At 43.2% G+C, this 27478-nt stretch overlaps 1 protein-coding gene across 2 annotated transcripts in view; it reads right to left on the reverse strand.

The window, feature by feature from the left end:
• KDM5B (lysine demethylase 5B) overlaps positions 1-27152 on the reverse strand; it is an 89614-nt gene extending 62462 nt beyond the window's left edge. For both annotated transcript variants that reach the window (XM_040337835.1, XM_040337834.1), the window contains exons 1-2: positions 26861-27152; positions 6486-6563 (exon numbers count right to left, since the gene is read on the reverse strand). In XM_040337835.1, coding sequence (XP_040193769.1) covers positions 6486-6563; positions 26861-26995 — 213 coding nt within the window. In that variant the 5' untranslated portion in view covers positions 26996-27152. The remainder of the gene's footprint in view (positions 1-6485; positions 6564-26860) is intronic.
• Positions 27153-27478: the final 326 nt, after the last annotated feature.

Consider the following 27478-nt stretch of genomic DNA (forward strand, 5'->3'; position numbering starts at 1 on the left):
GGAAACCAATATAGGACACCATCCGCTCTAAGAAAACAGCTGCACGTGTGTTGCATCTGCTCTGCATAGTGGTAAACTATACCAAATATAGCACTACACAGAACAGAGGTGAAAAGTACAGTCCTTGAAGTTTTCCAGCAGCTTGACAGCTCTTGCTACCATCCTAACTGGCCAATTAAACAACACCTTCATGATGCCGATTTGTTGTCCAACATGAACAGGATACAGTCAAGTCCGGGCTATGCAGGGTGGCACAGAAGAATCACAAGCATGACTAAACAGACTTGGGGTGCTTTCATACTGCTCTGTTGGGAAAGAAAATGCATTAAAAATGCATAAGCATTTTCGATGAGTTTCCGGTGCACAAAGGTCTAAAATAGTGTTCCTGTTGAGGTCAGGTCAGACCACATATATTGAGAATATATGCTGTATTTTTGACCACCTCTGCTCTCAGTGTACTTCCTGTAGAAGCTATAGTCACTTGGAAAGAGCAAACACGTTCATTAAAAGTTAAACATCTTGCAAACACACATTGGAAACAAAATGTATACTTCCATTTAAAAATAAGGTTTGCATGATCCACACGCATAGGGGTGACAGTTCAGGTTTGTGGAGGATCTGGGGGGAAGCTATTGCTATGGATGGGCTCCTTAGGAGGGAATGGGGCCATACGTCATTTGATTTGGCACTGGAGCTGGGTGTAGGCGGAAGAGTCTTATGTATATTATATGGGGGGGATCGGTTGTGCTCTGACCCATATCTCATTTCTATTCATCCTAGCCCGTTCAGCGAACGCTGAAGGGGTTTAATGCGAGCATTTCTGTCCCCCCATTCCTTCTCCCCCCCCCCTTTTTTTTTTGTCCTTCCTTCCCTTTAGTTTTGTCATGTTCGGGTTTTGTACACCGGTCTCTGTGTTTTAACCGGTCAATGTTGGTCACATATGTGGCCTGTTATTGTATAGGTGTTTTGAAAACTCAATAAAAAATAATTTTACAAAAAAAAAATAAGGTTTGCATCTTTAAATACAATTAAGAAATTAATTTTGAATTGATTTAAGCCTCCAGTAATCCCCTAAACAGAAAGAAGTCAGACTAGGGGGATCAGCACTCTAAGCCAGTTAGGTCTCCACTGCTTTGCACAATTCTGTGAACAAGATAAAACAAAAAGAGCACAGGGATGCTTTTACCAGGCACCTTCCTGGTCTATCACTAGACAAGGTCCTGGATCAGGCTGAACTCTTTAGCTGTAGAATTGTATACAAGAATTCCTTTTAAAAAAGCCATTCTCTGAATCCTAGGTTGTTTGCTAGTTCTGGGGCACTGACATCACTAGCTGTATAGCTAAAAGGAACTAGCGTGTACACTGGAGTCAAAGGATGGCACTTTTAGTCTGAAGTGTCTCACATAGGTATTTTATGCTTTGCAACAATCTTTACGCTAGCACTACAAAACCGCCATCTCCATATGTGTACGAACGTTATAATTTATTGTTCTTTATTAGCACCTTGAGGCCCAAACATTCAGCTGGGAATACCTGGAGAAAATCTGAACAGAAGATAAGGTGGCAGTCTTGCAAATCTGGGATCTTGGATATAGATGTTTGACGCAGAAAAGACCAAGAGACCTGATAAAATGAGCTCAGATAGGAAAAGAAAAAAGAGACACGCTCTTCCTAAAGGCACAGGCCCAGAAAAAAGTTTGTCTGATCCACGTGGCAATAGCAGGACTGGAGGCTAGATGTCCTCTATGAGTTAGCAAAACTCACATTTAGCCTTAGCTGTCCTCTATGACAGCCTAGATGTAAGACAAAATGGGAGTTTTGCCAATGCAAGGAAGCCATAGCTGTCAGGTAGACCAACAGCCTGGAAAACATACAAGCAATTTAGTAAACATTTCTTTGGCAAATTTTAGAGCAGAACCAAGGGACAATATCCTCATTTGGGTGGAAAGAGACCACTCTGACCAGAAAATATTTTGGTTTCAAGATCAGCTTGTCCTGTGCAAAACAAGAAAAAGCTGCCAGCTCAAACCCACCTAACAGATGTAATGGGCACAAGGAAGGCAACCTTGCATAGGAGATCTTCCAAAAAGGATATATGAAATAGGCTCTAAAGAGGATCTCTGTAATTCCGAGAGGACCAAGATAACATCAGGGAGGTTGATTTACTAAAATTGGAGAATATAAAATCTGGGGCAGCTGTGCATGGTAGCCAATCAGCTTCTAACTGTATATGCAGTAAAGCATGCTCATTATACTCACTGTGGAACCTAAAGGGTTAATCCCCTGCATTGTGTAAAAAGGCTGTGTGATGTTGTCCTCTCTGATCCTCAATGCAGAATCAAAAACTCTTCCTACAGACTGCAACCAGACCGATTGACGTCACAAGACTGCAATATACTGCTGATGAGAAAAGGTATTCTGGTTTCTATAAAACCTGTCCATTAAGGGTTCTCAGGGCCAGACAGGTATTCCTGGGGACCTCTCGGACCAGGCAAAATAGGCTCTTCCATGTGCAAACTTGCGTGAGGTAGATTTTTTTCGATATGATTTAGGTGGAGGCAACAGAGTTAGAGATAGTCTTTCAGGGCCTGGGTATCAACAGTCATGCCATTAAAAAAGCCAGCGACTCAGAAATAGGGTAGAATAGGGGGGCTTGTGACACTGAGTCTGGTCTAATTTGAAGAGTCCAAGGCTCATCTACCAGGAGACTATGTACCATGTCATGCACCAGTTGAAGTCCCTCTAGGACGAAACGCGTAGGGCCTGTTTTTTTTATCACTTTCTCATATTGCCCCTTTTATATTTTGTGATGACTTTTTATGTACTTGTTGGTTTTATTCAAATAAAACCAACATTATTTTTGACCTGCATCATTGAGGCTGCATTTTTCTTCTCTCCCCCGCATGTTGCTTGGAGCCTTCCATTCCACCATACCTCTCCAGGGGTTCACCATTGTCCCCCCACATCCACTCCTGTGAGTGGACACATTGGGATAATCAGGACATCTATGCGGGATATCGTATACCTATGGCCCTCTACTGAAGATCTACTCCATCTTCGATCCAGTACGAGGAAGCCGAGCAGAGTATGCCCCGTGATTGTTCATGCCTCATTGATCTGCTGTCGCTGACAGGCAGATCCACGCTTTCTGGTAAGCGCAATTACATCTTCATTTAGAAAGTAATATTTTGTCTGAGGATCCACGTGGTCATTTTACCATCTATTCATCACACCTGTTTTGGATGGACTTTCTAGTGTTATCTTATTTCATTATTATCCTTTGGTTTTGTTTTATTACAGCACCAGTTTTTTCACCATTATTTATTGTTTTTGGTACCTTATCACCGTCTCAGCACAGTGATTATTAATATTTCCCAAGAGAAATCACTGTCTCTATGGTTTCACAGCGCTACATTTTTTTCCTCACACTCTAAAAGACATGCTGGTAGGTAAATTGGATCCTATCTAAATAGGCCCTAGTATATGTATGAATGTGAGTTAGGGACCTTAGGTTGTAAGCTCCTTGAGGGTAGGGGCTGATGTGAATGTACAATGTATATGTAAAAGTTCTGCGTACAATTTATGGCGCTATATAAGCACCAGAATTATTATTATTAATAATAGTCACAGGCAGGGAAGGGGTTAAATGTGTTCCCAGGGAGGTGTTTCCAACTGTGGGGGGAAAGGGCTGACCGGAGCAGGAAAGATCTGTTTCTAATCACTAAGAACAGCAGTTCTGTCTCTCCTCCCCTGTCAGAAAGGGGATCTGTTTACACTGACAGATCCCCCGTTCTGGCTCCCCGTGGAGCGAACGTGGGTGGGCGGCGGACATTGCGGCCACAGGCCACGCACAGGTCCTTTTATACTCTCGTATACATGTATAGAGCCATGACATGTCCTTTTTTTACTCCTATATACATGTATAGTGCCACAACAGGTTCCTCTTTATACTCCTATACAGTGGAACCTCAGATTGCGAGTAACGCGGTTAACGAGCGCTTCGCAAATACCAGCCTTTCCGAGGTTTGCCGAGGTCAGCCGAGCTGTCCTCGGGCCTTTTCGTGTCTTCCCGAGGCTCTCCAGCGCCCCTCACCTCTGGCCGCATGCGGTATTGCATGCCATTGAAGTCAATGTGGAACTAATTATTTTCGTTTCCATTGACTTCAATAGGGAAACTCGGTTTGATATGCGAGGTCCCCTTTATACTCCTATATACAGGTATAGAGCCATGAAAGGTCCTCTTTAGTTATCATGATATAAATTAATGAATGTTGGGGCCTTTTGGTGGGCGTGCGCATTTCATTCTTGGTCTCAGGCAGCACAATATCTTGGGCCGGCCCTGCTTGCATGCCTCCCTTGCTTCTTCCTTTTTTGTCAGCGTTTGCACCAAGTTATATTTTCTTTTTACCTCCCCAGTTTTTATAGAAGCATCTCCTTTACCCCCTGACCTATGTACCTGCTCTCCACTCCTTGGCAAATAAACTCTCCTATTCTACACACCTTGTTCCCCATGTTTTTAGAAGGATCATCTCATATTATACCAAGTCACGGGTTTATCTCCTTGCTCTCCCAGGTTTCCTGCCAAGATTGCTCACAAACAAAAGTTCACAAACAAGCACACAATTGACAGTACCATTATTTAAAAAAAGTGGCCAAGTGCACCAGAAACCTTTGTCGCCTGGGTTTCTGAACTATGGAAATCTGTCAATTTTACATGTCTGGCATAGTTTCATTAATTTTCCTTCATTAATTTTCTGACATTATAAATACAGTAGTATAATAGTTTACACCTTGTTTAAACTAGGTTTGTACAAGGGAGGCATTTTCTCAGTATTGCTACTTTTTCTAAAAAGTATAGAGAGCGTCACTTAAATTTAGAAAGAAAAAAAAATGTAAACACCCAACACAGAGAAATCACTATTCAGGTAAATTAGGTGTGTTCATGTTAGTAAGCTGGGAGAGGTTGTTTTCTAAAGCTACAAAACTGGTTATAGAAATGAAATGCAGGTAATTAGAGGTGTCTGTGTGGACCTTTAAACAGTGTTTGAAGCACCTCAAGAGCTACAAAACCTCAGGTGCTTTAAAATGTGGAAATTGCAAATTAGATCTTCCTGGGTTGCAGGGTTTTCTGGGTAGCTTGTTCGTGTCAAGTCCAGTTTAAGTGACAAGATCCAGTGGTTATACTTGACTGTCTTTTTTAAGAAAATTTGGAAATTGTGTTTTTGTGCAATAAGATGACATTTGAATGCTATTTTCGAAAAAAAATTAAATAGATTTGAGAAACCGATGGACTAATATTGCGCAATACACAAAATTTGCAACTACCATGGTAATTTTCAGTGGTCCTCTGCTTTCATAAAATATATGTTTTTGGGTTTTACATGTATTTTCATGTGACAAATAGCATATGTGCCAGAAAAGAACACACGGGCCTACTGAATTAAGACAATATTTGGTCATCCTGGAATTTCGTTTTCTCTGTCAGGTAGGCTGTACTGCGCCCTGTGATTTCTAGCAGCAGCTCTGAGTATACGCATCTTTCCTTTACGGCACAGTTAGTATAGGGCAGGGGTCTCAAACTACGGCCCCTCCAGTTGTTCAGAAACTATAATTCCCATCATGCCTAGTCTTGTCTGTGAATGTTAGAGTTTTACAATGCCTCATGGGACGCATAGTTCTACAACAGCTGGAGGACCGTAGTTTGAAGATCCCTGGTATAGGGCTTAGAGCTCAGGGGAGTCTGAGAATCTCAAACTGGAAAATTGTTTGCAGCCCAACCCATCTCCACCTGCAAGAGGTCTGGAGAAGACAAGGTGGTTCCTTAGACTCCTTGTGCACCCCAAATGTATCCTGTGTACCTGCATTCCCTGGGGCCCCTTTGCACCTCCATGTTCCTCATACATATCATTATTCCTATGCTCCTGAAAGAGCACAATCCCACTGCTGAAGTATACCCAACAGGATACAAGTACCCTAGTGAAAAGGGAGGCCATACTAACAGACATTTTCACTGGATAACAGCAGGAGATAACAAGTTGGATATGATTACACATGCGCTGTATCAGATAACCAAAGTGAGAGCACCGAGGTTACGGGATGTAGCCAGGAAAGCACTGGATAATCCTTTCTATAAGGACCACACATGACTTCCAGATGAATTGTCACTTTACGTTCATTATATGAATTGACACATGAAGCTATGAATTGCCACACATTACATACAGTGTTATATTGCTCATTTGTTATCTTACATTGTGTTGTGACCATTTATGTTTTTGGTATCTATATGGGATCTAGGTAGAGACTAGTAGCGCTGCACTTCATTTTATTGAGTAACAAAGAGGAGTTAATGAGGTAGTAAAGAATTGAAAGAAAAAAAAAAAAAAAAAAAAGATAGGGTAAAAGATATTATTTTTTTTTTAACAGAGATGTAAAAGACAATATTTTACATTTAAGGAACCAAGTCCATTACCACCAAAATTTACCTCAAGTTCATTAAGTCTTTGGATACGTGGAGTGAAGTGCAGTTTGTCCACATCACAAGCAAATGGAGGTTGCCAATCCTAGAAGAAAAAAAGAAAAAACAAATTACAGATTACCACTATATCAACATTTTAGAACATGACACCAAACCTAGCTCACGTCAATGTCAAATATTTCAGCTTACCAGTCCCTCAGATATGATGGTTGCATTACTTTATTTTTTATTTTTTAGACAAAGTATATTTTTGCTAGTACAGTAAAATGCCTGTTGACTCCGCCAGAAATAGTGTGCGTGTATGTAAGCTTTGTACTGCATCAGCCTTTCCAATTATTTTCTGAGGAGAGGGGAGGTGTGCTGTAGTTGTAACTAGGAGAGAAGTCTAGGGTGACAACACTGCTTCATTATTGATATGGTACAGGGAGTATTGTCGTACTAGGACAGGAAGTGTGTTATTGTGTTATTGGCAGAATAAACAGGTGAAAAGTAAAAAATGAATGCACCAAGGACTGGTAAGCTGAAATTCATAAAATGTTGTTTGTTTTGGGTTCAGATATGCTTTAAGCCAGGATATGTGCAATACAAATTTTGACCCAGTAAGATATTACACTGCTCAAAGAATTAAAAGGAACACTTTGAAAACACATCAGATCTCAATGGAGAAATATATGCTGGGTATCTAAACTGATATGTACTGGGTTATGTTTTAGCAACACAAGGATGCCACATCGTTTGATGGAAATTAAAATGATCAACCTACAGAGAGGGCTGAATTCAAAGAAGCACAGAAAATCAAAAGGGAGAAAAAAAAATATGCAGCAGGCTAGTCCATTTTGCTGAAATTTCATTGCAGCAACTCAAAGCAGCAGATAGCGGTCCTGCTGATGGGTTAAGGACCTTCTACGGCCCTGTACAGCTCTCCTAGAGTAACTGCCTGTCACATGGAATCTCCTCCATGCTCTTGAGACTGTGCTGGGAGACACCGCAAGCCTTCTGGCATTGGCGCGTATTAATAGGGCCGGCGCTACCACTAGGCAACCGTTATTCTACTCCCGCACTGTCCACAGAACTTACAACTATCCACCATGCAACTGACTACCATGTGTCAAGCAGCGTGACCCCTCTCTCTCTGCCCCTCCCTGATCAATGTGTCTGACCCCTCCCTCTCCCCCTGACGCGTCTCTCTCAACAGTCTGTTCATCTCCTTCCTATCATCTGCCTAGAAATTGATGTATAACAGAATTACTTGATTAACTTTCCACTTAAAGTGGTATTAACTCAAAATATTTATTATACTGCAGTTTACCAATTCTTAGATGGTTGGCTGCATTTGTTTTGTTTTTAGGTTTTCTTGTTTATATTCACCTGGTGATCCTGCTAGTAAGTCTGTTTTTCAAAAGAATGAGCTGTCTTGCACATGTAGTAGTTATAGGGTTGAATCAAAACATTTAACATTGGCAACAGGGGTGGAGCCAGAGGGGCGGTAAAATGAGGTTCCGCCTAGGGTGTCAAAAATCCTTGCACCGGCCCTGCGTATTGATGTGCCATGATGGAGGAGTTGGACTGCCTGTGCAAACTCTATAAGGTCCAGGTATTACCAGTAGTGATACTGACCCCAGCCGATCTGTCGCTCAGCTCTCGGGTGCTGCAGCCACCATCTTCGGTAAGGGAATCGGGAAGTGAAGCCTCATGGCTTCACTTCCTGGTTCCCTACTGAGCATGAGCAAGTCGCGCTGCACGATTTGAATGGTCCCTGCTGTCTTCTGGGGTGGGGGGGGGGACAGAAGAGGCGCCGGACGTGGCGTAGATATCCACGCAGATCTATGCCTGGAAGTGGGAGCAAATGCCTGTATTAGACAAGTATCTGCTCCCCCCTGAAAGGTGCCAAATGTGACACCGGGGGGGGGGGGGGGAATTCCCGAAAGTTCCAATTTTGGGTGGAACTCCGCTTTAAACTCAGCTTTAATATGGTAAAGTTAAAAACAGTACAATGGTCAGACTCACATTGTGTGAGGATTCAGTATAAGGATTCCACTGTGACCGCACTCTTGAAACCACTTCAAGATCCTGACAGGCGAAGGGGGAGTCGTGGATGTTCAACCAGGCTGCCTGGATCCTAGCAGCACATCCAAGGCCATCCACCACCACGCTCGACTTGCAGATCCTAATGCGCATGCGCCTGCCCCAGCAGGTGCAGCTCTCCGAAGACACACAAACCCACCGAGCAAGCAGGATACGGGGGGGGGGGGGTTAGTGAGGACTCCACAGTCGCCATGACAATGCGTTTAGGCTGCATTGCCTCCTTCCTAAGGTCACCTATAAAACCATTCCTGTTTGGGAGGTGGTCTCATTATTGACCATCTAGTGTACCTGTTAATGAAATTAACACCAAAGCAGCTGAAACTGATTAACAACCCCCTCTGCTACTTAACTGTAGCAGATCAATTAACTGGATCAATATCCCAGGCGTTTCATTGACTTGATGCTATACTCTGATTAAAAAGTGCTCCTTTAATTTTTTTTGAGCCGTGTATAATCAAAGAGACCGCAGGCTGGTCATCATTTGTATGTGCGCAAATTTATTCTTCCTGTATTCTTAGCAGTGACCTTCCCAATGTAAAATTTCTCACCCTGCTACTAGTTTTCGATAATCCTTCCTTTGAAAGAAGTGGCTTCCCACTGACAGATTTCAGAAGTATAGGTATACAACTGGAAGCATAAAATAAAGATAATCTTCTGCTCCTAAAAATGCTTATTGCTTGGTTGTTGTGCTGATGCTCTTGCTTTAAAGTGATATTAAAAAGGCGACATTTTAAAAAAAAAAAAAAAAAAAAAAAAAAAAAAAAAAGTAAAGAACTCCAAACAAGCATTTTCAGAATGTGCCCAGAAAAGGAGGACCGTGCTTCTCCTATAAACAGGTGTGCTCTAAATATCATAAAATGCTCAAAAAGGGTCATAAAACCAGCAAGTACATTAAAGCGGGGGTTCACCCCGAAAAACTAATTTTTAACATTAGATTGAGGCTAATTGTGGGAAGCACAATCGGGTGTGTTTTTTTTTTTTTAAATCATAACGGTACATACCGTTTTAGAGATAGATGTTCTCCCGCCGCTTCCGGGTATGGTCTGCGGGACTGGGCCTCCTATTTGATTGACAGCCTTCCGACCGTCGCATATAGCGTGTCACGAGTTGCCGAAAGTAGCCAAACGTCGGTGCGCAGGCACCTTATAGAGCCGCACCGACGTTCGGCTTCTTTCGGCAACTCGTGACGCGATGTATGCGACGGTCGGAAGGCTGCCAATCAAATAGGAACGCCCCCTGTCCCGAAGACCATACCCGGAAGCGGCGGGAGAACATCTATCTCTAAAACGGTAGGTAGCGCATTGATTTAAACAAAAACACCCGATTGTGCTTCCCACAATTAGCCTCAATCTAATGTTAACATTTTTTTTTTGGGTGAACCCCCGCTTTAAGAAGGGTGCAGTATAGGAGAACGGCAAGCTGGTATAAAAAGAAGGCTTAATGAAGACTTTAGTATAAAATTAATAAACTTCCATCTGATCCTCCTAAAATGGACAGGATAGGATATTTATGGTTAGGCCTTTTTTTTACCTCCCAAAAGGAGTACTCCGATAACCTGCTGCTGTGCTTGACAGGTGGCTCAACTTTCTCTCTGGCAGAGGGGGGGGGGGGGGGGGGTTGAACCTTGCAATGGGGACTTTACTTAACACTGCAAGAATTAAAACACTTGTAAGGTTTTTATTTCCCCCCTCTTAAATAAAGATGTTATCCTGCTCTGTGCAAGGTTATTGCACAGAGCAGCCCCAAACCTATTCTTCTGGGGTTTCAATCTTCACTTTTAAATCGGCCCCTTACCTCTTCTTTTCCGTGTGTCACCACAGAAAGCCAGTTCTGAAAAATTGAGCCCACACAAGTGCCACTATAAGAAGTGGCACTCGTGTGGGCTCACTCCTGAGTCAGGCTGTGTGTGTGTGTCCATTGACCAACTCCCCCCCCCCCCGCAGTGTTCTGGAACACACGACAGGTCCCAGAAGACTGCATCCACCATGCGCAGCTCTGCTCGCAAATGCGCAGTGGGCCCCTCGGCTGCAAAGCCACAAGCCGTCACAGCCAGATGCCCATAGTGAAGATGCCAGCGCAGAGGAAAAAAAAAAAAGACAGCAGGTGAAACTGACTGGGGTGAGCACACCGCTAGATCGTGGGACAGGCGAATTGTTTTTTTTTTTTTTTGTAGCTGGATTTTTTTTTCCCCCCACAGGAGACAGGAACTCCTGTTTAACCACTTCACTCCTGGAAGAATTGGCTGTCCAATGACCAGGCCATTTTTTGCGATTCAGCACCGAGACGATTTAACTGACAATTGTGCGATTTTGCACCCAAACAAAATTGATGTTTTTTTCCCACAAATGGAGCTTTTTTTGGTGGTAATCAATTTTAGCATCTACAAAATAGGGGATAGTTTAATGGCTTTTTTTATTATTAACTTTTTTCTTTTTTTTTTACTAGTAATGGCAGCGATCTGCGATCTTTATCGTGACTACGATATTGCGGCTGACACTTTTGACACTATTGTCATTTATACAGTGACCAGTGACATAAAAATGCACCGATTACTGTGTAAATGACACTGGCAGGGAAGGGGTTAAGTGTGTCCTAGGGAACGAGTGTAACTGTGAGGGGACTGGTCTACCAGTGACACGACAGTGATCACTGATCCCGATGACAGGGAGCAGTAGATCTCTGTCCTGTCACTAGGTAGAACAGGGAAATGCCTTGTTTACATCCCCCGTTCTGCCGCTCCGTGACACGATCGCAGGACACCGGCGGACATTGCATCCACGGGTCCCGCGGGCACAGTCAGGGAGCTCGCGACTGGCGTGCGCCTGCTAGGCAGCAGATTCAAAGCAATGTACCTGTACGTTGCTTTGCCTGCCCGTGCCATTCCGACGATGTATATCTAATCTACGTTAGGCAGTTGGCAAGTGGTTATTAGCATAATGAATATGCCACGCAAATCAAATTTATATATAAACATCTATATAACATGTATATTGCACAATAAACCAAATTAGAAGTAAAAACAGTTCACACTTGTGAATCTGCCCAAAAAGACCAAATTGTGCACATAAATATCCAGAATTCGAAAACCGTGATGCCCATTTCAAGTGAATCTCCACCACCTTGGGAATACAACAAAAGGCTTACCAGATATATACGACTCACAAATCATAGGGAAATCATATATTGCATGAAATAAAAGCAACCAATAGGCAAGGCTCAGACTAGTTCAGCATCCCACATGCACCATGTTAAAAGAAGAATTAAGATCCATACGCTCCATATAGTATAAAATCTGATAATAAGATTTATTAAAAAGCTAAATAATTGCACTTTTGTATAAGAAATTCAATCCATGCCCCGTAAGACGTCAACTCTGACGAAACATGTAGGACAGAACAACGTATGGTGGCACCATTGTGCCACCGGAAGTGTCCCCAGAAGTGCGATCCAGCCGGATTGAACCTTTGTATATTTTTTTTCTCACTTCAAAGTTTTAGAATCTTTACAATAAAAATAATGACCCCTAGGCAGTTATAACATACATAATGCCAAAAAAAATTTCTGTTTTGGAGAAGTTGGGAAACCACTAAAATCCTTTTTTGTTGAACTGCGGCCTCTGCCCCTGCTGTCATTAGAACAGGAATAGAAAAGACATAAAATAGACATGAGCCCAGGCTATGAACATTCTGTTTACAGTCTTAACAAGCAGTAAATATGCTTTAAAGTAACACAAACCCTCACTGCCCTCTGTAGGCGTTGTGGAATAATTTGCCAAAATTTACAGCAGAAGCTTCTTAATTTTACCATCAGAACACTCCAGTGTGAAAGCTTCTGTGGATATCTGTTATATGTGCATATGCAACTCTCGCTGCATTTGCAAAAAGAACAGCCATACAATAAATTAAAAAGAAATGGCCACTCAAATATTTGAATCCAGGACAGAAAAACATGGAACACAGGGTGGATGTGAAGCAATGATTTTTTTTAAACTAATAAAAAAAAAAAAAAAAAATCTGATTTTTTTTTTTTTAAATAGATTTTTTTGTTGTAAGTTTTCTACTGGAGATACATTACTAAGTTAGTTTATTAAGCATGAAAATGGTGCTTAGTTATATAGCATTCTGCAATATTTACATTTTTGGTAAACTCAATGAATCCAAGCTCTGCAAACGTAGATAACATGCACTGCGCATTGATGCATTCATACAATTTCACAGTAACCATGAGATAAACCAAAGTTCAGGAATATTCCTTTATCCCATTCTTTTGCAAATCTATGTACACTACAAACTGTATGATTGAATCGATTTCGATATCGCCGTTTTACTAACCTGACAGCTTATTATTTTAAATAGGAAACCATCTTGATTGCAAATAATAAAGATTCTACCAGTAAGAATAAGTCCTTACATTTAAAGCGGGGGTTCACCCTAAAAAAAAATTCGAACATTACATTCAGCTCACTACCGACATTGACAGTATGCAGATCTTTTTTTTTTTTGTTGCTGTATTCGTATAGCCATTTTCTTAGCCGGCTTCCGGGTAGTGAATCTCGTGGGAGTGGGCGTTCCTATGCAGCAGTTAGTGATTGACGTGATGACAAAAACTACCCCCCCCCCCCCGTCGCATAAGGAGCGTCACGAGTTGACGAAAGAAGCCCAACGTCGGTGCGCAGGCGCCGTATAGCACCGACTCGACTGACTAAGCGCTGATACCCCAGTTCGAAACGCGTCTGATATCCACCCCACTGTCTGCTGTGATTTGTAGTGCGGTTTCCATTTTTTACCATTAAGCCTAGGTTCACACTGCTGCGAATTCAAAATCGCGGTAAAATGCGCGATTTTACCGCGATTTCGCGGCTGCGATTTTGCCGCGATTTAATGTAAATCGCGGCCCGAAATCGCAAAAAGTAGTACAGGAACTACTTTTTGAAATCGCAATTGCAGCGTCGCACTGATTAGGACAGTGCCATTGACGACAATTGCCGCCGATTTGAGATGCAATTTGACATGTCAAATCGCATCTCAAATCGTTGCAAATCGTACCCAGTGTGAACCAGGGCTAAAAGCAACTTTTTAAGAATTGCGTGGAAGTGCGGCTGTCCAGTCTTTTCTCCGGTCTTCGCTTTGTGCATTGCCAGCACCCACGCTTCTGAGTGCACTCACCTAGAGCGGCAGTTTCCCTTTTCTCTGCATACTGACAATGTCGGTAGTGAACTGAATGTAATGTTAGAATTTTTTTTTAGGGTGAACCCCCGCTTTAAAGAGCACCTGTCATTTCATATCCATCATGGCAGCGCCTGTTAGCGGGCATCCACTCACTTGCTGCCGCCACTTTACTCACCTTGTTGTGTCTCTGTCGGTGAGTCAACAGCAGGTCAGAGGAAGAGCCGACAGTTGCTTTTTAAAAAAAATATGATTTAAATCAAGCCTTTTTACTAGCGATTTAAATCAAATCCGCCCTGATGGCACATGAACCACTTCTTGACCCGACAGATATTTTTGCCTCCGCTTCACATTAAGCTCAGACTGATGAAAAACTTTGTAAAAGGCAATGAAAAATGAAGATGAAGGTTTTTATTATTTGGGACAGATGTTTCTATACTGATGCCAAGATTAGGGAGGAATTTTTGTTGGTCCACAGACCAGATACATCACCAATAATAAGTGGTTTGAAGATTTGTTAGCGGGGACAGAGAAAATCACCTGGAAAATATTCAAGGACGTCATTGAGAATTCTCTTGGCAACTACAAAGCACCAAACTACATTCAGCTGGTTAAACTTTTTACAGCATACAAAAACCATGAAATGCAATGAAAATTCATTTTTTGCATTGACACTTGTACTTCCTTCCTGAAAATCTGTGCAGTCAGCAATAAATATGGTAAAAGGTTTCACCAGGATATTGCCACAATGGAAACATTTTATCAGGGCAAATGGAGTCTATCAAGGCTGGCTGACTATTGATGGACACTGTAGCAGGATGCACCGGCCACCGAGTACAAACCAAAATCAGCAGCAAATCAACTTTTATAGCAGTGAAACTCATGCAGAGTGTCAAATACATTATGCGAATACATTATAATCTAGGGTTGCACTGATACTGGTATGGGTGCTAAGCATTTGCATCAGTACTCGTGCAAATGCTCAGATTCCTGAAACCGATACTTTCAGGCTTATTTTTTCAGCTGTCAGCGGGATTCCCCAACCGATAACTGAATTGTATAAATAAAAAATTTAAGATAAGAGGCCGGCAATTATCAATTAAGGAGCTAGGTTAACAACCGCTGACTCGTTCAGCCATCAGTGGGGTTCCCCTGTTGACAGCTGAATTATAAATTAGGTCCCAGCTATTGGCGCAGTCAAAAATATAACACACACACACACACACACACATATATATATATAAAAAATGTGAAGCAGCCAAGCAATGTTTATGAACTCGTTGAAACAGAAAGATAAAAAGAAACATTGTTTCTTTTGTTGTCTGTTTACTCATCTACAGATCAAAGGGAGAAACTTCGATCTTCAGATGAAGTCAGTTTAAAGCAACCTGTCAAGTAAAAAAAAAAAATAAAGGTTTTAATTAAAATGTTCCTCCATTTAACCTCTTTACCCTAATTAACTCTGATTAGCCTTAATTAACTCCTTATTTCGCCTTCTCCATTTATTTCCTGTTGATTTTTTTTGTTCAGTTCTATTTTATAAACTACTAATTAAAACTTTTTTTGTTTGTTTGTTAATTAAAACTTGTTTCACATTGAAAAGTGCAAAAATAAAAAAATTTCTTTGTAAGTAAGTTTTGTAAATACATTTTGTCCAGCAAGACCAGCTTCTCCCTGCTAGCAATGAGTTGGCCGCCTACCAGGTTTCTAAAAACAGAGCGTCTGCGCCGCCACCACTGCCTACACATTGTTAATGTTTACATCTTCCCTCTGGCCCTGAATGAGTCATCTATCAAAGCAGCTGTGGCGGCGCAGGCGCAGAATGACATCAGTCTTCAGTCATTCAAAAACATAAGAAAGTCGTTACATTTTCTTAATGATAATTGCGGATAATATTTTCAAGTGTCCTTTTCCCAAGAATAGCTGCAGTTTTTTTTGGCAGAGGTCAGAAATAGCGGCATAGCATTTATCTTGCGACAGCTTACCTTTAAGTCTTTACCAAAGTAACTATAGTAGCCACTCTGTTTCCATCTTTGAGGCTGGGTTCACACATATGCGAATTGGATGCAGTTTTCCTCGCATCCAATTCGCATTACAGGCGAGTGCAACTGGCTCTTAATGGAGCCAGTTCACACAGATCCAGGGTGGCCGTGGTCCAGGTTGCTGAAGGGTCCAACGCGTGTTTGGGTCTGGTTCAGGTGTGAATTGAGGCAAAAATTCAGACCTGAATGGCACCTGAACCGGTGTACAGACACGCACCGTACCCCAGGCACTAACCCGCGGCCACACATATGTGAACCCGGCCTTACTGTTCTGATGTCAGCAGGGAGAACTCTGATTGGTTACTCTGCGTGTCAAGGACACAAGCCCAAGGCAACTGGTTAACCGAGGCAAGGACCTTGTTTGGGGGTAGGAGGGAATGAGGGGGAGATTACTTTGAGCAAGTAAGAGTGGCTGTAATACACTACCTCTAAAGCCCTGTACACACGATCGGATATCTGATGGAATCTAATCTGATGGATTTTTTCGTCGGAAATCCGATGAAGCCGACTTTCATCAGTCTTGCCTACACACCATCAGTCGAAAATCCGACCGTGTCCAACGCAGTGACGTAAAACACTACGACGTGCTGGGAAAAATTAAGTTCAATGCTTCTGAGCATGTGTGGATTTTTGACCGATGGACTTCCAGACAGACGATCGTTTTTTTATCCATAGGAAAATTTTAAAACAGGTTCTATTTTTTTTCCAACGATGGAAAACAAACTGATGGGGCCCACACACGATCGGTTTGTCCGATGAACTGTCCATCGTTCTGTTTTCATCAGACAAACCGACTGTGTGTACAGGGCTTGATCTTACTGGCTGGCCCCACATAGGCAGATACAATTCTTACATGCAATCTGGTGCACTCCAAGGGTTGGGGAGTAGTCTAGCAATTGGCACATGCTTCTAGGATTCCTCAGACTACCCTACTAGCTAGAATGCTTGTATTAATCACTGCTCATGCACACCCCCACACCAAACTCTCAACAAATGGTAGCTTGCCACCGCCTACCCATTAGTCTACTAACTGGTCTGCTAGGCACCCATGTACATACATATCTCTGTCCAGCAGATCTGCTAGTTCACAACCTACTAAAACACAGTGCAATTGCATACAGCTTAGCAAGGAACTTAGACTGAGCACACAGACACTACAATGCAACAATCTCTAGGGATACAAGTCCTAGCTTAGTGCACAGAAGCCACTTATTCATTTAATATCCCAAACGGTGGGCAGTGCATAATATATGTACAAAGAAATAGGGATAAAAAAGTTTGACTATTAGCTGTGCAAAAAAAAAACGGATAAAATAACAGAACAACTTTTAGACCCCTTTCACACTGGGGGTGTTTTTCAGGCGCTATAGCGTTAAAAATAGCGCCTGCAATTTGCCCTTAAATGCTGCTCTATACACTCCGGTGTGAAAGCCTGAGGGCTTTCACACTGGAGCGATGCGCTGGCAGGGCGTCAGAAAAAGTCCTGCCAGCAGCTTCTTTGGAGCGCATTAGTGGCGGTGAACTCACCGCTCCTAATGTGCTCCTGCCCATTGAAATGGGCAGCACCGCCATACCGCCAGCAATACGCCGCTGTATTGCAGTGTGAAGGAAAACAGGAAGTGAAGCATTACAACTTCACAGCCCGTTTCCTACTGCATGAGGCATGCTGCGCTTTCTGAATGGCCCCTGCTGTCTTCTGGGCCCCGTGTCTCCCAGAAGGCAGTGGGGGGGGCAGACATATAGTTTGCAGTAATCTTTTCCCGAAGTGGGAGCAGATACCTGGATTTGACAGGTATCTGCTCCCCCCTGAAAGGTGCCAAATGTGGCACCTGAAGGGGAGAATCCGAATCCGATCAGCAGAAGTTCCATTAACGGATGGAACTCCCCTTTGATCCTAAAATGTCGATGTTTATGATAGTATTGCAGCTCTTTTACAGGGTTAGGGAAAGATGTCGATGTCTGCTGAATAAAAAGGAGGCTATTATCAGCATAAGCATGTTCCTGATGGTTAATATGAATGCCATGTATATTAGAATTCATTCTTACTGAATTTAAAAATGTTTCCAGCGAGATAATGAATAAAAATCGGTGAGAGGACATCCCATTATGCAAAGCAAACAGGGGGTGAAAGCAAGGCGAATATTAATATAATAGAATGGAATATTAACAAGCATTTTACAACAATGATGCAGGCTCTATATCTTAAGCCATGTAATTCGCACTATGCACATCAAATTTTCATTTGTTCTGCCTCGGAAAAAAAGGAGAGCCCATATATGTACAATAACAAAAAAAAGGGGGAAAAAAATCTTGTCCTCAGAAGCACTGGAAAACATCAAGCCAATTATTATGCTAGAAGGATCATTTTATATTTTCTAAATAGGTTCCTTTAAGCTAGTGCATTGTCGGTTCACTTACTCTTTCCTTCGATTTCCCTTCTAAAAAAAAAAAATTTCCCTGTTTCTCCACAGTAAGCTTGCCCCCATCATCTGGCTGGGGGTTAGTCAGCCAGAACAGCTTACTGATGATGAACAGGAAGTGAGATATTCAGACAAAATAAAACTAAGAAAAAAAAAGGGAAATTGAAGGAAAAGGTAAGTGAACCAACAATGCACTACCTTAAAGCGGGAGTTCACCCATAAAAAAATTTTTACCCTTAGATTGATGCTCATTTTGTCTAGGGGAATTGGCTAGTTGTTTTAAAATCCGAGCAGTACTTACCGTTGTAGTAGAGAGCGATCTTCTCCGCCGCTTCCGGGTATGGGTCTTCGGGAGTGGGCGTTCCTTCTTAATTGGGTCTGGGTCTTCCGACAGGCTTCCGACGGTCGCATCCATCGTGTCAGAAGTAGCCGAAAGAAGCCGAACGTAGGTGCGGCTCTATACGGCGCCTGCGCACCGACGTTTGGCTACTTTCGGAAAATCGTGACGCGATGGATGCGACCGTCGGAAGCCTGTTGGAAGACTGTTAATCAAAATAGGAACGCCCAGTCCCGCAGCCCATACCCGTAAGCGGCGGAGAAGATCGCTCTCTACAACGGTAAGTACTGCTTCGATTTTAAAACAACTAGCCGATTGCCCTAGACAAAATGAGCGTCAATCTAAGGGTAAAAAATTGTATTTCCGGGTGAACCGCCACTTTAAAAGGAACCTATTTAGAAAATAAAAAAACTAACCTTTACAACCCCTTTAATGGTTTTGATAAAAATTGCTAGTGACAGGTTCCCATGACTTTTTTGTTTTTTTGGGGATAAAACAGCTATAGGCTGCCGAGTGTATGGCCAGAAAAAAAAAAGTGATCAGCTTTTCCCTGCACAGGTCAACAAAACCAGAGCACTTTCTTCTGTTGGTAGTCAAACATCAACAGAAAGTCTGCCACCAACCCATCACCACACATGCTATCCTTTGCATTGCGTCTGCACACCAAACCTGTGATAAAGCATCATTCTATCTGAAGCAGCAGGCCACAATACTATAGAATGTAGATAAAAACTGTAATGCAACAATAAAAGCACACCCATCATAAATGGAAATAAAATCAGCATTTTCTGACTGCCGGCTGCAAACTAGTTCAGCACAATAGTTAACTAGTATATAACCTAAGCCAGGGGCTTCAAACTACGGCCCTCCAGTTGTTCAGGAACTACAATTCCCATCATGCCTAGTCTTGTCTGTGAATGTCAGAGTTTTGCAATGCCTCATGGGATGTATAGTTCCACAACAGCTGGAGGGATGTAGTTTGAGGTTTCCTGACCTAAGCATTCAAACATGGCAGCATTCGTCCGAGGTTTCACATTTACCAGGCTTCTGGCAAAAACAAAAACAAAACAAAACAAAAAGGGCAAAACAAACAAAACAGCAGTCTGTCTTATATCAGATAGAATAGTTGCATTTTATAAATAATATTTTGGGAATCCCAAAAATAAATGAGATGGACCATAGCTAGCATTCCCAAGCACAAGAATTTCTTAAAGCAACCCTTCCCTTTGCCATTGTTCTCAGAAAGCACTGCCACAGCTTACAAGCAACTCCCCAGTACATAATCAGCAAACAAACACTCTGTCCCCCAGAGACCCAGTTACACCCCAATTGGGAACAGCCATCTTATGTCACACACCAGAGGAAATGAAGGCAGACTGTCAGAGACCTCAGGTCTTTGCCTTGACTGCAACAATCATGTCACTGCGGCTGTATACCATCAGGTAGAGTGGCAAAGCAAAGGAGAACTTACATTTTTAGATCAACAACAGTGGTGCTTAATCTGCATGTTTTTGTAAAAATAAAAGTGTATTTGAAAACCAGTCTATGAGTAATTACGAGAGAAGAAAGAAAGAGACCACACCCTTTAAGGAAGCCTCGAGACAAACATGTCAGGGGCTCAGCCTAGCTGCCCGTACCTTCAGCTTGGCCAGTGCCTGTGGGTACCACTTATGAATGATAGGATACCATCACCATATATTTTTTTAAAGGGAGATTAATCTTTGTTTTCAGCAACATACATTTGCCATAACTAGATAACCCTTCTGCGATTTACATTTCAGTGCAGACAACGCTGGGAGTTGTGCATTGCCATTCTCAACAACCCTGCATTGTTCCATGTTACTCGCAGCAATGGTGACCAATGTGTAATTATGAGCCGAGTACAGCTGGCCATGCACATAGATTCCTCCATCTACATTAAACAGCACTAATGAATTCAATTCCCACTGTGGCTATTGTAGTTTGACAACTAACCCTGTCAGATATCAATATAATCAAACAGTGCCTGCATCTTAGGGCTCGTTTATACTTGTTTGGGTCTCAGAAGAGCGTTCTCCTTTCATATTGTTCTTCAGAGGCCGTGGGGGGTCCATTGCAAGCTGTTGCAGAGCAGCCCTATTCACGTAAATGGGTGGAACTAGGTAGGTGCAATGCCGATAAAAGAGACAATGGGATATAATCCCTGCCACAGCATCATGTGCACACCTCAGTGTCCACTGCCTCTGGGGGAGCGACTGGGGGGGGTAAAAATGCAGCTCAGCCTTGGGGTTGTACCACCCTACAAACTCTAGTGTGATGGAGCCTTTGAGCTGGTGCTGTTCAGTCACAAATGTCCACCCAACTCTTTTGTTCAATCCAGGGACGTTGGAGGGAAGGCGGTAGACAGGGCCACCCCACAAAGCAAAGTTTGGTCAGTTCGTCAAGAACCGAGCAAAATTTGCTCTATGTGTGGCCATTCTAAGCCTTGTTCCTCATCTGTGCCAACTTGCACAAAAGGAATTCCAATATTGCCTATGGGGTGCATTCACATGTATGTAAAGTGTTTATGTGTGACTTGGGGGGAAAAAAGTGAAGGCGCTTCTTTTGGCCAAAAAATAAAAAAAATTGCACTAAAAATGCAAATTGAGGAAAAAGGGGAAAAAAAAAGTACATGCATGAAAAAGCAGACACAAAGTGTGAACTTAGCCTTAAACATATGAACCAAAACTATCAATTTAAACAGTTTGTACTTCTGCACCTCACAGTGGATTTGGTCACCTGTTATTGTTAAAGCAGCCAACACCAGGAGCACAGCATATGCCCTTCTAATAACACTGCACTATCCGACGTCACCCATAGCAACAGCTACCAACATAGGATTACATTTATTTGCCCTTTGTTTAAAACTGGATAGGTTCTATTGTACTTATGTACTCTGCCCCAAGATCTCCCTTTTAAAAATGACCTATTGAGTGTAGATGTATCTAACACTAAACCTACTTTCTCCCCCATTCTAAGCCTAGTCTATCTAAAGCCTCATACACACGATCGGACTTCCTTTGGATTTTGGTCCGAATGGGCGTTGGCCGTGAACTTGTTCTGCATACACACGGCAGGACATTTTCAGCCAACTTTCTCCAAACCACGTGGTTTTTCAGCTCTTTACCACCACCCTTTGGGCAACTTCTGCTATTGTTGTCTGATCTTTAGCACTGGTTCTGAGTGTGTTTGTACACATGATCGGATTATCCTCCATCGCACATTTGTTGTCGAAAAGTTTGAGAGCATTCACAGCGAATATTTGTCTGATGAAAAAGCGAAAATAATTGTCCGATGGAGCATACACACGGTCGGATTGTTCCGATCAAACACGTCCGTCTGACATTTGTTGTCAAAAAGTCTGATTGTGTGTATGGGCCTTAACCCTGTAAAGAAAAGATGTGCATGCTTACCTATTCTGAAGCTGCTCTGGTCACATGATTTTTCCAGGGGTGGCTTCTGTGTAGAGGAGAGATCGCAGACAATGGCTGCATAGCCTGCGCAATGACGTCACTCATAGGCTTTCTATGGGGCACCCGTTGTCAGCCACCCCTCCTCTGCACTGAAGTCACCGCTGTCAGCAGACCGTGGGACCAAACCAGAGAAGCTTTGGAATATGCAAGTACAGACATGTTTTCTTTGCAGGGTAGATAGAATAGGCTTAGCGTAGGGGTGGGGGTAGGGTTATCCTTAGTTATGTTGACTAAACTACCCTTGTGAGTGCAGTTTCCTCATTTTAAAGCAGGATTTTTGCGTTTATACAGCTTTATCATCAACATTTGAAAAAAGGTGATGAAATAGATTAAAGCGGGGGTTCACCCTGTTAAAAAAAAAAAAAGTTTTTTTTTATTAGACCATTAAATTCGGCATCGTAGCGCGAGCTACGGTATGCCGGTCTTACATTTTTTATGCCCGTACTCACTGTGCTATCGATGATTGAAGAATCCGGGGAATGGGCGTTCCTATGGTGAGAGAAGGTGATTGACGGCCGGCCCTGGCACGTCACGCTTCTCCGGAAATAGCCGAAATAGGCTTGGCTATTCACGGCGCCTGCGCATAGCCTGTGCGCAGGCGCCGTGAATAGCCGAGACCTACTCCGGCTGTCTTCGGGGAGCGTGACGTGCCAGAGCCGGCCGTCAATCATCCTCCCTCTCCATAGGCACGCCCATTCCCCGCGGGAGTCGGATTCTTCAATCATCGATACCACAGTGAGTACGGGGATTAAAAATTTAAGACCGGCATACCGTAGCTCGCGCTACGATGCCGAATTTAATGGTCTAATGATGGAAAGGAGGGTGAACTACCGCTTTAAGCTGGTACCACCATGTTTACATGCTTGGGGAATGCAAATGTCCTTTTTAAAGTTGACACAAAGCAACTACCACCAACCAGTACCCCCCAATCCCAATCATGGGGGCACTTTTTTCCTGCTCCTATAAGATAATGGCGTTAGGCCCCTTTCACACTGGGGCGGTGGGTGCGTCGGCGGTAAAGTGCTATTTTTAGCAGTGCTTTACCGTCAATTTCGCTGCGCTATCCGGCCGCTAGTGGGGTGCTTTTAACCCCAGCTAGCGGCCGAGAAAGGGTTAAAACCACCCGCAAAGTGCCGCTGCAGCAGCGCTTTGACAGCGGTTCGTCCACGCTGCCTATTGATTTCAATGTGCAGGGGTGCATTAGGAGCGGTGTATTCACCGCTCCTAATGCGCTGCAAAGATGCTGCTAGCAGGACATTTTTTTACCGTGCAGTGGTCATCAACCATGTCCTGCAGGGCCCACTAACAGGCCAAGTTTGCAAGATAACTGAAATACATCACAGCTGATATCATTTGCTCCTCAGTGATTGCAGTATTCTAGACTTCATCTCCCCAGGCCCAAGGTAATACATAAAACCTGGCCTGTTAGTGGGCCCTGCAGGACAGGGTTGATGACCACTGTGCTAGAGCACTCCTCCAGTTGAAAGCCCTCGGCCTTTCATAATTGGAGAGACAGCAGCGGCTCTTTCAGGGCACTTTGCAGGCGCTATTTTTTGCGTTATAGCGCCTCAGTGTCCATGCACACTATTTTATGCTAGAAGTGTTTTTCAAACTTCAGCATTTAGGGGCAGAAAAAAAAAACCACTTAGGCCTCATGTACACTGCTGCTGGTAAAACGGACATTTAGGAGCAGTTGGGCATTTTTTTCAGCTGCCCCTGAACTCTCCTCTATGTTATCCTATCAGTACATGTACACAGGGTCGTTTCTAGGAAGTTGAGTTTAAAAGCATTTTTTGCAAAGCAAACAAAAACGCATTCAGGACCGACGTTCAGAGGCATTTGAAACGCCAAATGCTTGTGAACGCTGTAACTCGTTTTGTTTACAGGCGTTTTTAATGGAGATACATTTGATTATTTAGAGAGAGAAAAAAACGCTTCTAAAACGCAAACGCGGCAAAACAGACGATTTTTAAACGTTGGTTACTATCTGTCAAGTTAAATCAGACGAGGCAGGCGCCCGGATTCTTCTAGCGGGTCATCAGATCCAAGCAGGTGGCTTTGAGCAGTGTTTCAGGAGAGGTTTCAAAACATCTCCTGTACATAAAGCCAAATAAAAATAAAACATTTTATGTACTGTAAAAATGCTAAAGCTCCAAAATGCTACCAACCCTAGTGTGCATGGAGCCTCATTTACCTCACAAAACAAAATTTGCTTTTGGCCACCATATCACTTGTTTGGGCTTCTAAAGGCATTTGTCATGTGATCTCATCTAAAGGGGAAAACTGGTTCAGTGGGAGCCAGCGATTGGTCACCACCACCACCTTCTGCCCTGAGGAAACATCTGTCATTCACAGCAGGACATTTTTTTTTTACTATTATTGCAGGGTAATATGAACAGATACAATGAGGGGAATGGGGGGTAATTTGAGTATACGTTCACTTTAAAGTTTTATCATTTTACATTTGAATACTGTAATAACAAATACATTTCTCTCATACAGGGCAGCCAATAACAATGCAAACACCTCACAAGAGGCCTCAGAAATTTCAAGTACAATGACCCTCAAGCTGGTAATAATTCAAACACATCTTAAATAAAAAAGGGACAATATTATCTATACTGCGATTTAATTTTTTCTTATAGGGCAGTGGAAAATCTAAACAATCTTATTCCCATCTAATTGGAAACATAAAGCAAGTCTGACTGAAAAACACCACATTGTGGGACAGGCAAGTAAATAGGGTCAGAATTAAAGCACAGAATACAACTAAAAGTAAAATCACTCCAATGTCACATATGAGATAACTACTGTAGTGGCAAAAGCATACAACTTTTATTGAAAGGTGAAGTAGCCATATTGGCTGCTCTGTGCATGTGTGACAGTGTGTAAAATGGTGGACGGTATTAAATGAGAAAGATGGAGCATACTCCCAGATGGGAAACCTGGATGTGCTGGAGATGATCTTCTATTCTGTCATACAAACTGGGATGTGACATGCTGGGGCCACCACCACCCCCATACCACACACACAAAAAAAGGACAAGGTTAATGAGACTAAACACAGCCCAAGCTGGCTACAATAACAACATGGAGCAGCTCTAATCCAATGCTGAGGAGGCATTTCAACCCCTCTCACACAAAAGTCAACCATAAAATCCTCCGTACTACACAATAGTTGTCTCCCCCTCCCCCCCCTATTATTTTGGCAATTAACTTATACTGTACACAGCATTCATGGAACCCGTGGGAAAGCCTAATGCACTTGAAAACAAAAGAAAAAGAATACAACTGGTGTATACACAACACCACAAAATTAAACAAAACACAAGTTTGTTTCTTTGTATGTTTAAATACGTAAAATTCTGAATCAAAATAAAGCCTACGATGCTTTTACAACTGCCATCTGTTTATATTTGTAATAGTTTGTGAAATACAAAACTTAACAAGTTTCAACTTGAAAGTCAGCTGTAAACATAAAATAAAAAAGAAAAGCTATACAAAAAATTGGGGGAGAAGGTGGTTAAATAGGGGAAAAAAGCTAAAAAGAAAATGCTACTAAGAGGTAAAAAGGAAAAAAAAAATGGAAAAAATTAAAAACAACAAGCCAAAGAGAAATGAAAAAAAGAAAAAGCTAAATAATTATGGTAGCCACTAATCAAAAGCAGCCTGTAATATGACATTCACTTGACAGATAAAAGGACACAAGCCGATTACTAGGCTTGCAGGAGTTTTAAAGATGGCTGACCCGGGTGTGATTTTGGTCTGTGCTTGGATAATGAGATCGGCAAAAGAAAAAGAAAAGGTGTTTTTTTTTTTAAAGTCATCCTTAAGGAAAATCCTTAAAAAAAAAAAAGACAACATTTCCAATATATTGTTTTAAAAGAAGTGGAACATCAAACTTGATGAAAAAAAAAAATAGCCAAAAGAAAAGCTAAAGAGATCCTAAGATGTGCCACCTCCATGTACACATAGTGCCAGTACTTTGGATTATTTCATGGGCTTTGGATCACCTATGGCATGACAACACTGGGTGGGGATTTTTTTTATTTATTTTTTATGGATCGCTTTATTTCTTCTTGGGATTGTTATTTGTGATAAATGTAAAAGTCTATTGCTAATAGTAGTAGGAGGACACTGATCTGTAGATGACAGCCCTCCTTGTAGCCCAGTTCCCAGACATTCTCTCCTATGGAGAAATGGCCTCCTTTCTGGCCCCCTGCCCCATCCATGTACAATCAGTAAAGTTTGGGTTCCAATGGCACTCAGTGTACATGTGATATGGGTGGGTGGGCAGTTCCATCCAGTGCTGCATTGTGTCACAGCCACCATGATTCCAGCACCACCAACTCTGGCCCCATCCATCCATGATAGACTTTGCCTTGTCTTTGTTGTGTCCACAGGTTGTGATCGTGCAGCGTGGGGGGGCCATGGTGTCATGTTATGATGTGTGCTGTGCCCCCCTTCTCTGCACACACAAAGGATTGGGGGCTCGGGCGCCATATTGAAGACTTTCTGGAGGCCCCCAGGTCTCCTTCCAACCCCCCCAAAACACAAGTGTGACAGGCGATCGCCTAGAAAGGAGAGATGTGATGACAATATGGGGGGGGGGGGAAACTTCCGGGAGGTGCAGCCTCCGCCATGCTGAGAAGGAGCCGATCATCCTGTGACTGGATATGGGGGGGGGGGCACCCCAAATATGTCACCTGCCTCAGATCCGCCCTGGAGGGGGGCAGTTGGCTTCCATAGAACCCATCCCCCCCATTCCCGGTGGGCACCTCCTGACCCCCCCATTCATTAGAACACGGTTGGGTGTCCCCCCCCACCTCTCCTCATACTCACCGGCGGCGGTCGCACTTTGCAGATCCCGGTGCGCTCCGCTATGGGCCGAATCTTATTAATAAAGGCGAACGGGTCGGCGAATTCCTCGCGGCTGGGCTCGAACACCGGGCACTCCGGCGGGGGGACGAACTCCATGTCGCCGGAACCGACCGGGTATCAGGAGGGGACCGTTCAAGTCGCACCGAGCCGGCTCTACACACCGGGTGAGCTGCCAGTCAGGGAGGCGGAGCGACGCAATCCAACCGACAGAGAACGAGCGAGGCCGCACTCAGCACAGCGATGGCAGAGGTGTCCATCCGCCGAGTAGGGGTGGCTGAGAACAAGTAGTCCCAGTGTGTGCTCCGAGCACGTCAGCCACCAGGAGGAGAGGAGGGGGTCTGTGTCAGGGAACGGGGTGGGGGTCTGTGTCAGGCATGGGGGGTCTGTCAGGGATGGGGGGCTGTGTCAGAAATGGGGGGGGCTGTGCCAGGGATCGGGGGTCTGTGCCAGGGATCGGAAGGTCTGTCAGGGATGGGGGGGCTGTGCCAAGGATCGGAGGGTCTGTGCCAGGGATCGGGGAGCACACAATGCCAGGAGAACACATGACCTGCCTGGAACGGCCATAGGGACAAGCCTAGT

The sequence above is a fragment of the Rana temporaria genome, chromosome 2, assembly GCF_905171775.1.
Source record: "Rana temporaria chromosome 2, aRanTem1.1, whole genome shotgun sequence".
Classification (NCBI taxonomy): Eukaryota; Metazoa; Chordata; class Amphibia; order Anura; family Ranidae; genus Rana; species Rana temporaria.